We start from the raw sequence: 17,058 nt of genomic DNA, 5'->3' as shown, positions 1-17,058 counted from the left end.
CTTCACCTTTGAACCCTCAGAAATCTGAAGATTATTCATATCAGGCAGAGAAGCGTCAAAGCTAGCCATTCTGGTGTTAAAGGCATGAGGGTCAGCGGGGGTCATATCGCAGGTGGTCGTAAGTTCCATGGGATGAGTCTCTTCAGAAGGGGAGAGATTCATGATCTGTTGAGAAAGCATAGGAAATAAAACAGAGTGTGGCGTTCCCATTCTTTAAAAGCTCTAATTATTCTTTACATAAGAGTACAAACCAATGTACAAGCTAGTTTTTGGTGGACAGGTAATAACTGTTTTACATACTTCACTGTCATTAGAACTTAAGCACACTGGCTGGCAAGGCCCAGCACTGAGCAATACAAACACTTCTATTTCCAGATAACCCCATCAAAATGTCTGTGTCATATTTCCTCAAACTTCAGATGTCTGAGGAATTAAAAAAAAAAAAAGATTTCAGCATAATAAAAGTTTTTTGGGGAAAATCTAGGCCTGAACGGATTTGATGGCATTCAGGGCTTATAAAAACCCCAGTGTTTGTTTCCATTTGCAACCTACAGAGAAGAGACCGGTTAGAATCAGACACCACCTTATGTTTCAGAGTTGAGTTTAGCAGCTGTAGCAAGTTTCTTTAGCTGCAACTGGAAACTGCACTACTGCTTGAATCACAAAAAGAAGTCTCCCAACGTCTTGGGAAGAGTAGGTGGAGAGTTCCTACTTACTAGGTCAGCGTGCTCCAGGATCTGGCTGGTGGTGAGATCCTCCTCTTCGGAGGACTCATCGGAATCCTCGTGGTTCATTTTATTTAGGCTGGGAGAACTTCCTGAAAGCTGGCGCTCCTCCAGAAGCTGCATATCACACTTGTCCAGACTATCCAGAGAACGCCTGCGGACTCCCCAGTTGAAATTGTCCATACTCTCGCCCTGAAATCACACCATCAGCTGCTTTTTTAAGGCCCGAATCCTCCTGCACTCACGCCTTTACACAGTCGATTAGCCACAGCTTAGTAATAAAATTTTTCATTATGAACTCTCAAGCCCTCATGGCCTTGGGCACCAAACATTTTGCTCACATGATGTGAAAAGTAGTAAGAAGCACACTGTTTTCACCAAAATGAGGATTAAATCATAGGTAGACATGATATACACTCTACTCTGGCACAGTGGGTAACGTCTTGTGTTTTAACAAGTTGATTTTGGGATACTCTCTAAATGATCCGTGTTAACAAAATCTGTCAGAACGAGACTGTTAATATTAAAACAACTTCAAAAGAGATGTTCCCTCCCCAAACCCCGCCCCTGTTTAGTACTCTTTTCAGAAGGAGAAAAAGTAGGAGCTCCGCCTGTGGCACGTTCCACACCCCCTGGGTATTAAGTAGAAGAGCATTAGGTAAACATTCCAGGCTGTTTCTGCCCCAGCAGTTTTCACAGATAAAATGCAGCGTTAAGGGGTATCAGAGAGCAGCTGGGCACAGTCGGACAATCATGCACTACGCAGAGGCCAGAGCAGCAAGGCTTCAGTTTTGTTTTAGGCTCATCTTTAAATAATTGTCCCAATATAGAAAACAGTTCCTTCCCTAGACCTGAATGGACTGACTCGGTACCAAGGATTATTGCTGGATTGTACATTTGCACTGAGAACTGGGCTAAGTGGCAATGTAAAGTGTTAAAGATTTCAGATATAGCTCAGATTTTCTCTACAAACCATCAGATATTAAATACGCTTATGTGATGCACATAAATTTTTTTTTCTGAAAACCAATCTGGGTTTTATTTTTCTCTCTGTTAAGATAGGAATAAAGCTAGAGAAATATTACTAGCTCATTGGTGAGCAAATTTTAACCTAAACAAATAGGTAATCTGAATAAAATCTAGCACAGGATCTTATTTATATCAGTCATTTGAAACACTGATGGTTCACTGACATAAATAACTTTTTTTAAAATGTGATGTTTTATTTATTTTATTTTATTTTTTTGTATTCTGGCCATACCGCATGGCATGTGGGATGGTTCCCCAACCAGGGATTGAACCTGGGCCTCTGCAGTGAAAGCACCGAATCCTAACCACTATGCCGCCAGGGAACTCCCATAAATAACTTTCTGATGAGAGCTCAGTAAATAGCATAATAATATAATTTCAGTGAGAGATGTAAATTACTATTAAAATTAATGAGCATTAACTTTATTAATTTTCCTCTGATTTTAAGGGTCTATTTTTTCTGGCTGCTAATGAAATGAATCTTACCATTCTCACAGATCTCTCATATAATAGATGCTTAGCTTTTCCAAAGTCTGTTTTGGCTATTCATGGTGGAAGGCAACAGGTAAGAATCCTGAACACATTCTGGATATGATATGGAAATTAGCATTATTCATCCCATTTATGATATTTATGATTGTTCTTAGGACTCTTTGATTATAAGACTCAGAATATGCTTTCCATAGTTTATAGCTGTATTTGTACCTTTTATCTGTAAGTGCTGTGATAAATTACCACCAAATGATTTTTTTTCCTGGTAGAAAAGGCTGACTGTTGTGCTGGTGTTTTAAAATAGCTGTTTCAGTGAAAAAATGAAAAAAATGTGGAAGAGGCAAGAGTTCTAGGAAGAAAAAGAAAACTCAATGTGTGAAGAAATAAAGAGGGTAAAGGAAAATGAGATTACAATACGGAGAAAAAAGAATGTAAAAGTTACTGGGAAAAACGTACAACTGTAAAACCTAATTCCCAAAACAGATTCTCTTCTACCAAATCAATGGATGGGTTAGATGAACTCAGGCAGCAGTTCTGGATGTCTCCCACACTGAACCTGGGCTGCACTGAGCTTGCAGAGAAATACAGACACCTAGGGCCAGAGAATGCTACACTGGGTATAGACTGCCATTGCTGTTAATTTGATTGCAGCTCAGGTGAAGATCTGAATCAATCAGGCATGGGAACTGGGAGTCAGGGAAGTTGTTCTTGCAGGAACAATATCTGGGTGTCTTGCAAGAGGATGCAATACCTCCATTAGAGGCAAAGATGTTGAAACTGTTTCCTCGGTGGTAGCTGAGGGGTTGAGATGGAACAGTAGCCTAGTCTACGTTAAAGTCGGTGGTGATTAAAAGTCAACTGGGCCTTCTCATAGCACAGGAATACCCCTATTGGGAGAGCCACCTTCCAACTTCCCCACACCCAAATGTCACATTTGCATTTTATGCTACCTACAAGGTCAAAAGCCAAAAGAGTGTTTCACTGATTAAGTGAGATTTTCTATGTGTGAGAAAATTTAGAAGATGGCTAACTATTCCTGATGGACAATTTGCATATGTCAGTTATCAAACTTAAATAACCACTCAGGATTTACACTGAGATGAGAAAGTATTCACGACTGACTGTTCCAGAAATGTTGGAAATCGTATTCTTTGATCCTGGAGTTCCAAAAAATAAGAATTATTGTTGAAGGAACTTGGATGGTCAAAATATGTTCTCCCAAATGTACCTACTTAGAGTAAGTCTATATGACATAGATACAGGGTGATTATAGGTCAGTTTGCCCAGGATAATGCCAGCTTATGCCTGTTGTCTGAGTGTAATTATTACCGGGCCCCTTTTTCTTGAAAAGGGTCCTCATTTGGATGAAATTTAATATAGTCACCATCCAAAGATAGCTCCTAATTCCTGGAAAATAAAAGGAATTGACTGGCAGTATATGTGGTATATTGTTAGATGCAGCTTCTTGATTTCACTTTTAATAAAAGAATTTAACAGCAAAACCAATCCAGCTGTGCAACTGCCTAATGAGAAATTATAGGATTTCCATGGATCATATTTAAAAACTCACTCTCTCTCAAGAGATATAATCATGCAACTTCCAGAACTAAACATATAAAGATTTTAAAACTATCTCATATTTATACTTCAGAAAATATTTCCCTTCTACAGCAACCAAGAAAAATACTTCTATCACACACATCTCAGTGTAAATGTGCAAATAGGCATACATACTCTCGAAGGGGGGAAAAAGCAGTTATGCAGTTATAAATCTGCAATGATGCAAAACATCTACTAGTGCATCTGAATTGAAAATAGCATCGTCTTACCTGAAGTTCCTGTGTAGCAGATTGAATGGACAGAAAAACAAATAAGAGGTCTATTTAAAATGATTATATTAGATACTCAAGTGCATTTGTCTTAGTTTTAACACAACAGCAACTAACAGTGCTAACAGTATATATGTCAGTAGATGCAACTTAAAGAAAAAGACAAAGATACACTAACTCCATAAAGAAAAATTAGTATGAAACACCGGAAATTCCAAACCTCTTAGCGGTGGATGATGTAATTGGTAACAAATCATAAATAAAATTTCTGAAATAGCTTTCCACTTCAGTGACAACTTTGGTCTCCTCAACACTTTTTTTTTGGAATGCCTGAATTTTTATTTGTGAGAAAATCGTGAAGCGTCATGGAAAGACTAATGAGGGTCATCAGCTGGGGAAAAAAGGTGATCCTGCACACAAAACCAGAAGTGTTTGTGATCATGATCTGTTTCACTGCTGAGGTGCAATTAATAGCAAAGACACAGCACCCTTTAAAGATTCTGAGAAGTTCAAAGGCAAACCCTTAAAGATATTAGTCAATAAATTCTGAGACTATTTAATGAAAAGGAATAGACATGACAAAAACCTTGTCTTTTTTTTTTTTTAGTAAATGTGTGTTGATCTAGAAGCCAAATATGCTTACCTTTCGCAGATGAGGAAATACTGAAATTATTCACCAAAGACAGTACAAAGGAACAGATATTTAGAATGCCTACTACCTGAAATTATGCTAAAAGCTTTACATAGGTCATCTTACTTGATCCTTACGTCAACTCTATAGGCAGGTATTATCACTCCCATTCGATAGATGGGGATGCCAAGAGAAACTGCATCCAGGCTTGAGCTGGGTCAGTGGCAGAGCTGAAAGTCAGAGTTGGACCTGCCTGACTCCAAAGCCCTTGCATTTTCACTCTACCACTCTGTAAGCTCGCAAGGATCCCTTATTATAACCTTATTGAGAAGTAGCAAAATATTCTCAAACGGTTAATTTTATTTGGATAAAATATATACTTTCACATTCTTTAACTTCTTATAAAATCTTAATCATACAAGATAAAATAATCACTATGATTTTTCAGTTCTTGTTGGCCAGGACAATAGCGAGAACACTAGAAGGAAGGCCTAGTAATCATTATTTATTGTCCTTGAAAAATACTAGTATAATATTTATTTTCAAGTGATGGGCATCTATGGTTTTCCTTACTTTATTTTGATAGAAATTAAATTTGTTAGTTGTTCTGAAATTGTTTCTGATTTCTCTGACACCATTCCTCCTAGGTCCCTTCACGTAACACATTTTTCTTTGGCTGACAGTGAAAAATGATGCCTCTCTTGTTTCATCAATTTTTCTCTCCATAGTTTAACCCCTGAAGAGGGTGCCCAAGCTTGAATTCTAGCCTAAGAGCAAAGATTAGGTCAGTTGCTCAGACCAGGAAGCTAAACTTTTGACATTCCATATACCTCTGGATCATTTCGAAAGTATTCAAAACAGCTGTATTTTGCATTAGACTTTTTAAACAATCCTCACAGCATTTAGCAATTGATTTCTTTATCACTAATTATGGTTAACAGTCAGAAAACTCTGCAATGCTTTTTACTGGCTTGAGAACAATTCAAGATGAAAGCGTACGCATTTTAAAGATGCCTTGCAGTTGGTGCCTTTATACTCTTAAAGGACTGGATCTGCTAAACTTGCTTCCAGGGAAAGAATTGGTAAAGAAAACGTTCTTCATTCTGAGAACATGATTCTTCCTTGCTGGCACAGACAGCCAGGGCAGTCAGTGGCCAGTAAGGACAAAAATAGAGCTCAAGAGAGCTTGTCCAGCTCCGTGGCCTTGCCTTGACATAAGTGGATTGGTCAGCAATAATATCCTTTCAGGGAAGGTAAGCAGTTACTTGAAGCATCATTTCCCACAAGTTTATCGTTAAATTAGGAGGTGCCTACCTGCCATAGGATATGATAAACTTTGAATTTGAGCCTCCATTTTAACTGTACGGCTAGCAGAAAGCCCTTTCTTTGTCTGGGAAATAGAGTGTGCTTGGTTAAATGTGAGCTGAAGTATGTGGATCCCACCACATGCCAGGCTGGGTACCAGGCTTTATTACAGATGCCAACCCCACTTCAGGGAACATAGTGTCCATCCCAGGAGGAAAAAGCCTGCCTCTCAGCTGGAACATGCCCCTGAGCTACTGAAATGATGCTCCTCCTTGCAACCCCAGGTTTTCAAAAACATGACTCATAACGGAAAGGGTCTTATTACCATGATTATCATTCAGATAAACAGATCTGCATCTGCCTGTTGATACTTGAATTCAGCTACTCCAGGTGTCAAGAACCAACTGAAAGCAGAGCCAAGAGCTCTTGTATGTTAAATCTAGTTTCAAGTTCTGAGGATTTCATCAAACAGCACAAAGATGCCGGGGCCCCTGGGCTCTGATCGCAGGTTGCAGCAGGCAAGCTTTGACGTCAACCCATGAGAGCAATTGCACATTGAAAATAATAAAATGCTTAGCCTGTTTTACCCAGGTACCAGAGAACAGGCTCAGACCTTGAATGCTTCTGTGATTTTTTTTTTTAAAGTTCACCTTTGGACTACACACACACAGAGTCTCTGTATGGTCATTCAAAGTCAGATCTTTGCCATTTAGAAAGAACTTGGTGGCTTTGGCTGTGGGCTTAGACAGGAAGCTTGTGGTGACTTTTGCCAAAGTTAAGCTGCTGTACTTTGAATAAATTGATTAAAAATAAAGTTTACAGCTTTCTAATGAAAGAACTCATTATTTAGCAGATAGAAAGAAACTGTTCTGTTAGTCAAGGAAAAGGCTGAGCGGATGGTTTTCACCGAGCCTGGCCGTACCTCTCCATCCTCCAGCTCCACGTCTAGGAAATCGAAGTCTCTAAAGACCCGGAACTGCTGCTCACTGTTGGTGTCGTCCATGTTCTCCTGGTCCCGGGTGCCGTCCTCGGAGGACACTAGGCTCGTCTGATGCTCCAGCAGATCCAAGTCCCCACACGACGAGAAAATCACCTACGAACCAAGAGTCCTCTGCTGAGAAACCGCTCTCCCTTCTTTGTTTGTGCTACAAAAAGTGTAACTGGCTCCTCAGAGCACTGTATTTCCAGTACACACCTAATTCCTTAAGTGGGTATTTTTAGAATGCTCTTTTATTATTTATGTTGGACAGGCGCCTTCAGATTAAACTCATTGCGAAGATGCAAGTTCACACACTAGGAAACTGTTCAAGAGTCAAATCGCTGCTTCTTAATGAAAAGTGTATCCTACATGCGTGTGTGCGTGTGTGTGCGTGTGTGTGTGTGACAACTGAGTGTATGTTCACAGTCTACAGCAGCCAAGAAATTTTCCAATGTTTCTGCACTTACCGAGGTTAGAAACTGTACAGATTCACACACACATACACATCACATACATATTATCATGAAAGATTTTAAGGACTACTGATGCCAAGATATGTTATTGTAGAACGAACTGTGAGAGCAAAGTATTTAACCCTCTTAGAGATAAACCAGGAACCGGCAGGGAAAAAGAAACATAAGTCAGGAAATACAGTACTTGTTCATTTGAATTACAGAGGAGAAGCTGAGCAGCCGTGCTCATAATTCATACTTAAAAGTCCTGTCCTGTTGATTCAAACAAAACTTTTTTTTCTATTAAAATTTTAGTATGTTAATATTTTTAAATTAACTTCTATGTTTAGGTCCATTTCACTTGGGCCATTTTAATATAACTCTGTAGAAATAACAGACTTCAAATAAATCTAAATGTTTTGCTCTCCAGCCTCTCCTGAACATAGACTGATTTTAAATAAAATGAACAATATTCTTTATTTAACCGTTATAACGTCTTGGTCTTCCTTGAAAGTAAGCAAGTCATTTATAAGAATTTAAATATCACAAATATCTCTCAAAAGGAAAAAAAAGGGGCGGAAATGGATTTTATTTTTTTAAATTATTTTTTAAAAATTTCTCTCTTTCTTTTTGGCTGTGTTAGGTCTTTGTTGCCGAGCGTGGGCTTTTTCTCTAGTTGCGGCGAGCGGGGGGCTACTCTTCGTTGCGGTGCACGGGCTTCTCATTGCGGTGGCTTCTCTTGTTGCGGAGCTCGGGCTCTAGGCATGCGGGCTTCAGTAGTTGTGGCGCACGGGCTTAGTTGCTCTGCGGCATGTGGGATCTTCCCGGACCAGGGCTTGAACCCGTGTCCTCTGCATTGGCGGGTGGATTCTCAACCACTGCGCCACCAGGGAAGCCCGGGAATGGATTTTAAACATTCTTTTTTTTCTCCAGTGTTTAAGAGCAGTCATAGGATTTGCACTAGGTTTTCATAAAATGGTACAAGACACACAGTCTGTACAGGGATTGCAAATGGGTCTATGAGATAAATAGCACTGAGGACCAGCCAACTAGTCAGTGAGAGATGAGAGACTAGAATTCTGATTCCCTCAGCCGAGGCCTCCCTTTCCTTGTTAGTGCCACTTTTCTTATTTGTAACATAGTAAACATTTCTAGCTAGAAAAGCCTGGCACAGAAACAGGCGGTTTGGATCTGAAGGAGACAGTGTAACCGCAGGGGTGGTAAGAAATGGACCTCTCTGGCTATGCCACTGCAGAGGTAAAGGGCTCCCATTCCTCTCCCTTTCAGGCTGGGGGGCTCCATCTACCCCACACTATCTCCTCGTCCCTCTGCCCTCAATGATGTCACAGGAGCAGCAGCAAACCCACTGATCAATAACTCAGAAGGTGACTTCAGCGGAGGCCACCCTTCTGGCTGGGGCACATTCCCAGACGATTACAAGTAGCAACTTGCACTTGAGCTCGAACCTATGAGTCTCATATTTCACCTGCTCATGAATTACATTAGTATATACATTTTGGAATTTTAAAAGTAGTTCCCCAGAGACACTGTTTGCTACTTCTTACTTGGGAAGTTACTTAGTTTGCTATTTTCTTTTCTGGTTACTAATAAAGATGCTGTGAGATAGATGAAATAAAAATACCTGGTAAAACCAAACCCTGAGATTTTTATTGTTTTTGCTACAATATTCTCACACACACAATTTGAATTTTCTAAATTTTATAAAAGCTTCAGAAGCTAACTTCTAAGACTTCAATTATTCATTTATTTCAAAGCCCAATGGCATTTTTGTGCAACTGTAACGTCAGTAGAAGTTTTTTGTTTGTTGGTTTGTGTTTGTTTTTTTTTTTTTGGCCGCGCTTCACACGGGATCTTACTTCCCTGACCGGGGCTCGAACTCATGCCCCCTGAAGTGGAAGCATGGAGTCTTAACCACTGGACCGCCAGGGAAGTTCCTCAGTGGAAGTTTATAGGACAAAAAACATGATAATATATCACTATTTTTGCCTTTATTGGACATGAGTGAAATAGTGACATCACGGTAACAGATGTGTGTACAGAGAGTAAAATTACACCGAAAAGGAACGTGTATCATATATGGTGGTGCAGAAGACAGTCACATATACATATTTTAAGAAAGTCTGGGCATATTTATTAAAAATATCCAAGTTATTAAAAAAATTAAAATAACTGAGTTTTTATTTACCAACTGGGGCAAATAGCCAATAACATCTTTCATTGTTTCTGAACTGAGATTAAAAATCATACTATGGAGAGAAATAATCTAAGGGTTTGATCTAGATGATGGATATCATACTTGTAATTCATAGTTGAAACCTCCAAACTACATGAGCAAAGGCAAAAACTGACCAAAGGTAAAAAGGTTATGACACCAAAATAAATGTGATATAGGACAGAACTTACTGATGGATTTTTGCTTAATCCGACTTCTTGGCCACACAGAGAAAGGACGTGTACCAACTTCTCTTTCGTCCTCTTCTGGAAGAGAAACACACAGGCAGGTTTTACTCATGGGGTCCTGTGATCAAATCTACTCCAGTAGTGTAGCCATCAGCCACAAAGGGCTAACCCACCGGAAATGTGGCCAGTGAGAATGCAGATATAAAATACATGAAGAGTAGGTATGAAAAGAGAATGTAAAATATCTCACCAATAATTGTAAAATACTGATTATATGTTAAAAAATAATATTTTAGATATATTAGATTAACTAAAATGTGTTATTAAAATTAACTTTACCTGTTTTTTTTCCAAAAGGTGACTATTAGAAAATTGAAAATGAGGCTCACATTCTGTTTCTACTGGACAGTGCTGATCTAAGTTTTCCCGAGGGAGGGGATGTGAAAGTCAACCCCTTGGTTCTCCAGCAGATATTCATTACTCCCCTTGATAATCTTTCTTGTGTGCTACAACTTTCAATCATTAGCAAGCCTTTCCTTACACCTAAATTAAATCTATTATATGACAACACAATTCTCTTTTCCTCAAATGGGAGGATAAATTTACTTTCTGCAGAATTAAATTCGATTATTTGCAAGGCATATTAAATCTTTCTCAATTTATTCTTCCTATAATTAAATGGATAGAATTCCTTTTGCTGTTCTTCGTAAACCTTACTTTTCAGTTCCTTAGGCACAGGGATTCTTCTACAAACCTTCACATTTCCCAATGACATAGACAAACTAGGTCTCAGAATGACTGGTGAGTTGAGAATGAAAAGGATGGGTAACCAGAGCCTAAAAAACGTGAATGTGCTTCAGAATTGCTCTTAAAGCAATCGTCCTCCTCTCCTGAACATGATTTTTTTCCCTTTTAATCTGATTTAATATGCAGACTGCAAGGAGGCCAATATCACTCATAGATTTTCCTTCTTAATGGAACTCAGTTCCCTGCATCCTTCTTTTCAAATTATAGACGGGACACTCACTCAATATGGTGTCATTTCAAGGTCAAAGACAGGAGGACCTTGATGTTGAAGAATGGCAAGAGATTCACTAACCTATTTCCCTAAGTTTTAGTGGGCACTTTACAATTCTGGGAAGGAATGAATGTAGAGGAGCATGGAATTGGGCTGGACATTTGTCTTCTCTTTTCCAAATTCCCAAGAAAGTAGGGCGGGCTCTCTATTCAAGCAGGCAGTGAGTAGGCGCCGTGCTCTAAGCTCCACTTCCCTAAACTCTGAGAGTGAGGATGAGTCCTGCTGGGCGTGCAAACGAAGGGTTTCTCTCTGCGCAGCACCCAGCAGCACCCACTTCGCCTTCCTCCGGTAATGCAGTCCCTCTTTTTATCTTGGGACGGCTCTTCTCCCGCCAAATGGGACTCTGCCTCTCTTGCACAGAGCCCTTTCTCCGGAATTGCTACGACGCTGGGGAGGGGAGGTCTCTGTCCTGAAATCGTCAGAGCCAAAGACCATGTAAATCTGGAGCTGCAAGAGGTTGCTGGGCCTCACGTTGGAACAGTCTGCCTGAGAATGAGGTCAGCAGGGAGGAGAGCAGGTCTGAGACTTTGGGAAGAGAAGGTGGGGGCAGTGAGAAGGACAGAGAGGGTCTAAGGATGGTGTGTGCTACAATCCAGTTCTGCTTGAAGTTATGATACAGGAGTTAACACATTCCCTTTCCACTTAAGGTAGTTTTCCACTGGGCTTCTGGCATATGTCTCCAAAAGAGCCCCAAATAATGCATGGGTTTCACTCCAGTGACATCAACGCTATGATGCAGTCACCCAGAAAGTGAATACAGATGACAGAACCACAGAGAAATCTGGCCGCCCACCATGCTCTGCAGGGTCAGGTGTGCATGGAGCCCACTGACTGGAGGGCAGGCTTGTAGGACTGCAGCCAGAATGGTCATTGGGGTGTGGCCCTGTTATGCAGGATTGGTTAGGAGAACTAAGGATGTATTACTTGGAGAAAAGAGGACTGATTCGGGTGAGTGGCAGAGGGGGGAGAGTTTCTTTAAGTGTTTGAAGGGCTGCCATGTGAAAGACAGATCCAATTGCATTTTCTAAGCCTTAAGAGAACAAGGACCAATGAGAAGAAGCAAGAGAGTGTCAGACTTCAACTCAATGTAATGAACTGTTCAAAGATAAAATGGGTTCCCTCAGGATACAGAATACTGCGAGATCATCATCACTGAAGTGTCGATGCCCAGACGGGAAATATTGGGATGCTGGATGCAGGAATCCCATATCACAGTTGGGTTCAATAGGTCCCCAAGCTCCCTTCCAATCCTGGGAGTCGAGGACCCTTTACCTGAGAGTACTGGGGCCTCTTCCAGCTTACAGGAACAAGGACATTGGAGTTGGAGCCTGATGAGGTGGAAGACGCACTCCGGGTGACAGCCATGGTCCTGGGCTTCCCATCACGCCCAGCAGAGTTCTGCAGTTCATCATATCGCCTCCCGATGATGGGCGTCTTGAGAAAAAAGAATAGAGAAGCACACGTTCTTCTATCTCATTCATACTTCTGGGGTATGTGGATCGCTCTATCCCAGCAGCAACCAAGAACTGCTTATCTGATTAAAACTCAGATTAGAGAAGTTCAGTGTTACAAGGAGGCTCATTTTCCGTATGTTCAAATACATAGTCCAGATCATTTTGCATCTTCAACACTGTCCCACCCTCTTTAGCAGCTGAAAACAAATCCAATTGCTTGTTCTTTTTTTTTAATTTTTAAAATATATTTCTTTTATTTATGTTTTTATTTTTTTTTGCGGTACGCAGGCCTCTCACTGTTGTGGCCTCTCCCGTCGCGGACCACAGGCTCCGGACGCGCAGGCTCAGCGGCCATGGCTCACGGGCCCAGCCGCTCCGCGGCATGTGGGATCTTCCCGGACCGGGGCACGAACCTGTGCCCCCTGCATCGGCAGGCGGACTCTCAACCGCTGCGCCACCAGGGAAGCCCCAATTGCGTGTTCTTAAACACACTTTGGAAATGATTGTAAAGATAAGAAGGAAGACATGCAGGAAAGCAAAATAGTTTTCAGATATTTAAGCTTGAAAGACTTTCTTTATAGTTAAAACAAGACCAAAATTCCTTCCCCTCATCCCAACCTGTAATCACCAATCTTGATACACTCTCAATTATTTAAAAATTTATTTAAATTATTTATATCTTTTCAATTATTTTAATGAATGAGGTCAGGGCCAGGTTCTTGACAACACTTCAGAAATTTCACTTCCTGAGAGTCCTGGAGTGTGGTGGCTGGGTAGGCAGCACCTCCCAAACTTTAGCCCCAGGGAGGTCTCTGCAGAAACCTGTTCCTAGGCCTACATTCAGAGATGGCAGACGCTGGCTGGTAATTCTCCACCTGCCTCTCAAGGCACATCTTTCTGGAGCAGCTGGGTCTCCGGGGCATGCGGCGGATTGGCTACAGGTTTTCTGTACCTCTTTGGGACAGAGTAAATTTAAGTCAAAGAGTAAGCTTCCCCCACCCCCAGCAATGTAAAAAAAATGTTAAACATTGCAAAATACTGAGTTGATACCTTCATATCATATACACACTAAATATCACAATGGAAGCACAACAGCATCTCCTCCTGAGTACTGAAATGATGAACAGTCAATGAGACTGCTGTGTGAGAAAACCCAATCTAGCTACAACCTAATCAACAGAGTGAGTTCCATGTAAGCAGATCTAGTTGATTCCTTTAGTGAATGAATCCACTCAGCCGTGCTGAAGAATATTTATGAACTACCTAACATGCATCAGACACTGTACAGACCCTGCTTACAAAGTGGACAGGCCGTTGTTTCTGCTTTGGGGGGTTTATGGGCCATGGGGTAAAGGAGACAGGAAAGCAAATGTATTTTTACATCTTGGACTAAAATAGTTAAGCACAGGCCTCCTAAAAGTTTGTTCGTGGACCAGCAGGTAAACCTATTTTCTGTCTTCTTCTCTTCCTAACTCCTTAGTTTATAAGTCTCTTCCCTCCTCACACCCATCTCCCTCAAGGCAAGAATTTAGGTAGTTATACTGGTTTAAAAAGCAGTGTGGCTTGGGGAAGTGACCACAAAGGCAGATTCCGTATTCCTGTAAATCTCAGGCATCCGCTGGTTTGGCTGCAGTTCAGGAAACAAGGTTGTGGATACAAGATAGGACGTGACAGCTGTCAGATACAGAATGAGTGAAGGTCATGGTTTAAAATGCCTAAGATCATTCCATTTTAAAGTTATCTTCTGGGGGGAAGTCATTTTTATACAACTGAGGCTAGCTTCTATTTCTAAAAGCTGCCACTGAAGAGCCCCAGTGAATAGGACAATGCGTTGAACCTAATTTAGGTCTTAGGAGGTTTCACTTGACATAACTGTAAAATAAGTCTCCCCTTCTCCAGGCAACTAGTTCTGACCTTTGCCACTATGTATTCATGCTAAAGTTTACAGAAACAGTTAACATACCTCTGAAATATCAAAGTGAAAGTCCAGGGTTTTCCCAGGTAATTCCTTAGATGCACTGGTCCATACTCGATGTATTTCTATCTTTGAAAGGTCACTGTGTTGGTAGGAAGGTAAAACTAGGCTGGCAGATCGAGAAACTACTAGCTTCAAGATATTCAAAGCTTCTCTCCAGTGGACGCTCTGAAGGAAATAAAACAGTCAATGGGTAAAAATAATTAAAAAAAAAAACAAAACACACAATATGCCGCTAGCTACCGAAACTTCTAATGACCGGTCAGAACTCATTGATTTTAAACAGTGCAGGAAATTCTGCGATAAGTAAAAGGCAAATGACATAAAAAGATAATTTATGCATAAGATGAGCTACATTTAGGAAACAAGAATAAAAAAGACCCGTGTTGTCCACATTCAAATAAGTAAAAGTTTAAAATGACAAGGTACCATTTTTGCTAATGAGGTATTTCTTCAGTTTGAAAAACAAAACAGAAAACAAACAACTGCCCCCCTCCCCTGCAGCAACCCTCATTGCAGTTTACGCTACTGTCTACTCAGCGTTTCTCAAGATTCTCCCCACCTCCAGTTTCCAAGCGTCCCTGGTCCTCCTTCTACTTCTCTGGCTCTTCCTGCCTCATCTGCTCCTGGGCATCTGACCTCTGCCCTCAGCCCTCTTCTCTTCTCCACACCTTCCTCCTGATCTAACCCAGGAATCTGGGAGCCATTCTTAGCTCCCCTCTTTCCCTCCCTCCTGAGAACTTGATCCCCGCCCCCTCCGTTGCTGTTGGCACTGGCTCAGCTGAATCCTCTCTGGCCTCTGCCTGGACTATTTCAATGGCCTCTTAACTGGTTTCCCCAGTTGCAGCCTCTCCTTGGGTCCGTCATCAAACCCACTCCAGCTACAGTGATCTTTCTAGAATCTTCAGCTCAAGCCACTTCCCTGCTTAAACTCCTTCAAGGGCTCCCTCTGGTGGACAAGGTGGAGTCCACCCTCTTTGAGGAAGGCCTGCAGGGGTAATCTCCCCCTGGAGTTGCCCAAACCAGCCAAGGTTTCTTAGCCTCTGTGCCTTTCCTCATGCAATTCCCTCATCCTGGAACGCCCTTCCTCTCCTTATTGCCTTATCAAACTCCTACTCTTCCTGTAAGTCTCATTTGTTTCACCCTCTTTGTATCCCTGACAACCCCAAGCTGACTGAGGTACTTCTCCAACAAAAATACTGAATACAGATAAACTAGCATGATAAAAGTTATTATTTGCCTGGGCCTTGGAATAAAGTGCATGAAATAAAACACATTTCCTTCACTGTTAAATTCTGCACACGGGAGGTCATGGTTTGAATATGAAATTAGCCACCATTCAAGATAAGATCTTGAGTACCAGGGATGGCCCACAGGCCTAAGAATAGGTAGCCTAATAAAACAATCACTTTTTTAAAAAACTAGGGGCATATGATTAGTAGAAAGATGTGAACTGACCCCCTGTCTCTCATGAGTGTAAAGTGAGAAAGTGGTAATGAATGCCTACCACATGGTACAACTATTACTGGAGCAATGCCACTCGGAAAAAAAAAAAAGCTTGAAAAGCATTTTTAGCATTAAGTAATTTTCTGCAAGTAATGTGACTGGTGAAGTGAGGATGGAAAAAAAAAGTTTAAAATTGTATGGCTTTAGTCAATGAGTTTAACCAGAGAAAAACCTAGCATTTGCCCTTGAACTCTGAAACCTACCAAGTGCACTACGTTTTGTTTGTTGGAGTATTTTCAAGTACATTTATGCCACTTTCTTAACTTTAATTCCTTCAACTCTAAAGGGACAATTTGAACCTCTGAATTAACTGTTCGCATTTGAAACGCCTGGCCTAGAACCAGGCACAAGCAAGTTGCTTCTTCCTTCTCCACTGAAACAGGACCCCTCAAAGGAGACCCTGCTCCCACCCTCCCAGCCAGGAGTGTGCTTTCAATACCCAGCCTAGAAGTCCAAGAGGCAGAGAGGTGTCCTCCGAAGGCTCAGGAACGCACTGCGGCCTCAGGATACCGCTCAGGGTGTGGTCGGCCACCGTCTCAGCCGCCCTCAGCATGTTATGGGTATCAATGAATGAACATGCAGCCTGGCACCCATATAGCTCTGTGGCCAAGTACAAAGAAAGCTCCATGCAAAGCCTCAATCTTTCTGGAATGACTTTCTGGAAACATCCTGGTTCAAATACTCACTTGCACGTATTTTTCAATGGTTTTCAGAACTTCCACATTGAACTGCTTTACCGGAACGACAGAAAGGTCCATGTAGCTGAGCAGACTGTAGATCACCTGCAGGAGGGGCTGCTGCATGCTGGGGAGGCCCTTCTCCAGCAGCTGTGGGGAAAAGCACACAGGGAGTCAGCTTGACACCAGATTTTCACACAGAAGCACCAGGGTTTCCTAGTACCTTTATGATTGCACATTTCCTTAGGAGGGAAAAGAAAATCCTAACTACTGAAGACATGGAGGTATTATCAAAGGCAACGCAGGTAGGTCTGAGTCTATAAATATAATATTATACAGTGGAGTGCAACAAAATAAACCTCAAAAGGAAAGCATCAAACACCACTAATGACTGAAAAATAGAAATGAAAACGAAAGACACATTTATCAGTTATGGAATTGGCAAAGATTAGAAATTGATGATAGTATTGGTGAGCATATAAGAAGAGTATTCTTACACATCAGT

At 41.3% G+C, this 17,058-nt stretch overlaps 1 protein-coding gene across 2 annotated transcripts in view; it reads right to left on the bottom strand.

The window, feature by feature from the left end:
* The window catches only part of FRY (FRY microtubule binding protein), a 328,357-nt gene that overhangs the window by 32,082 nt on the left and 279,217 nt on the right, over positions 1-17,058 (bottom strand). For both annotated transcript variants that reach the window (XM_059995989.1, XM_059995991.1), the window contains exons 47-53: positions 16,563-16,703; positions 14,359-14,538; positions 12,214-12,375; positions 9,867-9,941; positions 6,934-7,104; positions 717-917; positions 7-165 (exon numbers count right to left, since the gene is read on the bottom strand). In XM_059995989.1, the coding sequence (XP_059851972.1) occupies positions 7-165; positions 717-917; positions 6,934-7,104; positions 9,867-9,941; positions 12,214-12,375; positions 14,359-14,538; positions 16,563-16,703 (1,089 nt within the window). The remainder of the gene's footprint in view (positions 1-6; positions 166-716; positions 918-6,933; positions 7,105-9,866; positions 9,942-12,213; positions 12,376-14,358; positions 14,539-16,562; positions 16,704-17,058) is intronic.

This window comes from Delphinus delphis, chromosome 18 (genome assembly GCF_949987515.2).
Source record: "Delphinus delphis chromosome 18, mDelDel1.2, whole genome shotgun sequence".
In the NCBI taxonomy this organism is placed as follows: Eukaryota; Metazoa; Chordata; class Mammalia; order Artiodactyla; family Delphinidae; genus Delphinus; species Delphinus delphis.
This window is presented reverse-complemented; position numbering and strand designations above follow the sequence as displayed.